General features: G+C 50.0%; 1 protein-coding gene across 1 annotated transcript; it reads right to left on the bottom strand.

Moving 5' to 3' along the window:
- Nucleotides 1–886: 886 nt before the first annotated feature.
- Nucleotides 887–2,804, bottom strand: CHCHD2 (coiled-coil-helix-coiled-coil-helix domain containing 2). Its single transcript, XM_005425410.2, has 3 exons — nucleotides 2,532–2,804; nucleotides 1,752–1,902; nucleotides 887–1,210 (listed from the first exon to the last, which is right to left on the bottom strand). The coding sequence occupies exons 1-3, from the start codon at nucleotides 2,664–2,666 to the stop codon at nucleotides 1,200–1,202; spliced, it is 297 nt and encodes a 98-aa protein (XP_005425467.2). The 5' UTR covers nucleotides 2,667–2,804; the 3' UTR covers nucleotides 887–1,199.
- Nucleotides 2,805–3,234: the final 430 nt, after the last annotated feature.

A 3,234-nucleotide genomic window follows, 5' to 3' on the forward strand; every position in this document is an offset into this window, starting at 1 on the left:
GGCGGGAGGGAGCTTGAAGAGCAGCCGGTCCCAGCGCTGCCACCCTGGGCACCGAGCTGCTGCTCTGTGCTCACCCAGCGCCGGGTCCGGGCCCCTCTTGGACACCTCCACAGCTTCTCTGGGAAATTATTCCAATGCCTGACTACCCGAACAGGGATTTTTTTTTCCTAATTGATAACCGAATTTCCCCTGTATCAGCTTAAGGCCATTTCCTCTTGTCACAGAGTAGCCCAAACCGCCCACTGGTTTTATTTCATTTTCACCAGGATTGTAAAACACCCCAGAAATGAGATGGGAGCTTGATCAGCAGAGGCAAAGCTGCTCCTGTCACAGTTCTGTCCTCATCCCCACTGTGTGAGGTGACTCCTCTCCCTTCTGAACACTGACTTAATCTTTTCGCTTTCAGAACTGCAGGTGAGAGGTGAAGTGCTTTAAGAACAGGCAGAACATCCAACAGCATAACAGCACTTCAGAGGAAACAGGTAATGCTAGGCAAAGTATTTTTAACAGGAACTGCATTTTTCAGAGCACGGTTATTCCTCACCAGTTCCTGCTTATCCAGGCTTTTCCAGTGCTGTCCAGGAGGGCGTTTACTTTATCAGCCCCAAGGATATGAGCAAGGCATGATGTGGCAGCTCCCTCCAACGGAAAAAGGAGGGTTTGCACTTTGCATCAGTAAATATTTTAAAAATAATTATTATTTTCATGTAGCAGCCATGGCTTTGTAACTTGCCTGAGCCAGGCAGGGGGGGAAAGCCACAGGCCCATCCTCTCATGGTTCAGCCCTATTACAGCACAAAAAGAAACACCTGCAGAACACCCTGCCAAAATCAATTCTCACCTCCTCACCCTTCTACTCCAGCACTCAAACTCAACCAAAGCAAGGTACTCCTAGAGAGAGAAGTTTATTTATAGACATTACGTACATTCAACACAACAATCAGCAAAACCAGTAAAACCCATGTTAGCTCATTCTGCTTAATTATTCACCCTTCCATTTTGTGCTAAATTAAATTGCGGCTGTGAAGTTGGGTCACATCAGAGGCAGCTGTGGCAGGAGTCAAGCCACAGAGATGACAGTGTGAATATATGAACTAACAAGATACCAGACAGCTTTAAACTTTATTACTGAAGCTTTTTGTTTTTCATTCATAGGTCAGTTCTTGTAAGATGATCTTCAGCAGCCTCCTTGTGCACGCTTAGGCCAAACCTGAAAGGGAAGGAGTTAATCTCAGTGAGTTCTGGATCCCTGAATGGAAGGGTAATGAGGTATCTCAGTGAATTCTGGATCCCTGAACAGGAGGTGTTTTCCCTGCCACAGGAAAGATTTGTCAGGGTGTTCCCCCTTCCCTCATGCATTTCCTGGGATATGCTGAGCTGCAGCCATCAGCACTGGTGATGATGTCTTGCATGCAATTTTTTTTTTCCCCATGCCTCTTTTGCACAGCTGCCTCCTTCCTCCCAGGACAGGATGGTTTTGTTATCCTTAGAGTTCTGCTAATGCACCAAATGTGCTGCTGCCACTTTTTCCAGTCACCTTCAGGCCATGCACCAGCACAAAGCACCAGGAATTCACCCCCTCTCCACCCCACAGGACCCAAACATGAAGCCCAACAGAACAGCAGCTGCTTTACCCGACTTCAGAGCATCTTCATCACTCCCCAGCTGCATCAAAGCCCCAGGACATCATTCCCACAACACTTTTACTGATTATCCCATTTAAGAGCTGCCTGCCAGCACTATGTACTTACCATTGGAAACCCTGCACTGCTTGAGCACCTCACTGAAGCCCTCACACAGCTTGAGGTCGGTCTGCTTCTGGGCACACTCCAGGAATTGTTTCATCTCATACTGGCAAGGGCCTTGCTGCTGCTGCTGGGCAGCCTGAGCGCCCTGGGGCTCCTGAAACACCAAATGGCTCTGTAAAGACTCTTCCAACAAAGCCAAAGCACCCCCACACTGCTTGCTGAGGACTCTTCCCTGCATTTCAGTCAAAACCTTCATTTTTTTTAATGGAAAAAAACATAGCTCTGCTGCACTGAGGCCTATCTTTCTTTCCCACCAATATAAGACCCTCTAACTTTATGGATTCCTACAAAGGACTAAAGTACAAAACAATTTTCCAGCGGCAGAATGCCACATTCAGAGCAGTTTTTAAAGTTACAAATACTTGAATGATTTTGATACATTCAAGTAACTCTGGATGGCACCTGAGCAAAGGTCTCCCCAACATCAGACCTGGAACATGGAAGTCCTGCCTGAATCAGAGGAATACAGTAGAAAATAACACCAACACCTTGCCACACATCCCTCCTGCATCCTTCTAAACTCTTTTTAAGATGACTCATGGTGAGTTACCTTGGAGATTCAGTCTGTAGTTATAATCTATATATAGTTTTATATATATATATAGATTATATAAAGACTGTAAGCCCCCCAGCTGTGACTCATGTGGTGTTTAAGGCTCCAGCAACTCCCTGAGCATGGAGCTGAGCTGCCATCAGTCAGTGTCCAGCCGTGCTTCCCCTCACCTGGTAAGTGACATCAGGCCTGGCAGCTTCGGAGCTGCCCCCTCCACTAAATCCTCCGGTGATGGCATGGCCGATGGTGTGGCCCACGGCCGAGCCCACGGCCACCCCGGCAGCAGTTGAGGCCATCTGGGCCATCAGCCCCGGCTGCCTCGGGGCCGGGGACGCCACGGCTGAAGGCGGAGCCGCTGCGGGGACAGAGGCCTGAGGAGCCGGTGCTGGAGACGCGACTCTCCTCGGGGGTGCCCGGCTGCAGGGACACAAACAGAAACATCATCATCATCGTGATCCCAAACCATGCCGGGCAGAGGCCACACGGCTGCAGGGTCTGGAGTCCGCTGCTCCTCTTGTGAGGCACGGAATGTCCCCAGCTGGAAGGGACACACAGTGTCACAGAGCGTGCTAGACAGGAGGCCCCAAGGATCACGCTGGGATTACACACACCCCCGTTACACGCTGAAGGAATGACCTCGGTGTTCTGGTAAGCGTCTTATGCAAGACAGGGTCAGAATTACAGGCTTCTTTCTGCTCACACAGCTCTTTTGGGGAAAAATACAATATGACCCAAAAGCGATTGATCACCACGGTGCTGGTGTCCTGTCCCTGCGGCCGAGCAGACACATTTCCATCCCCCAAATCGCCCAACCCCGCTCCGCTAACCCACGGCCAGCCCAGCTCAAACCAGCCAGGCTCTGCCACCACCCCG

Source organism: Geospiza fortis, unplaced genomic scaffold (genome assembly GCF_000277835.1).
Source record: "Geospiza fortis unplaced genomic scaffold, GeoFor_1.0 scaffold425, whole genome shotgun sequence".
Classification (NCBI taxonomy): Eukaryota; Metazoa; Chordata; class Aves; order Passeriformes; family Thraupidae; genus Geospiza; species Geospiza fortis.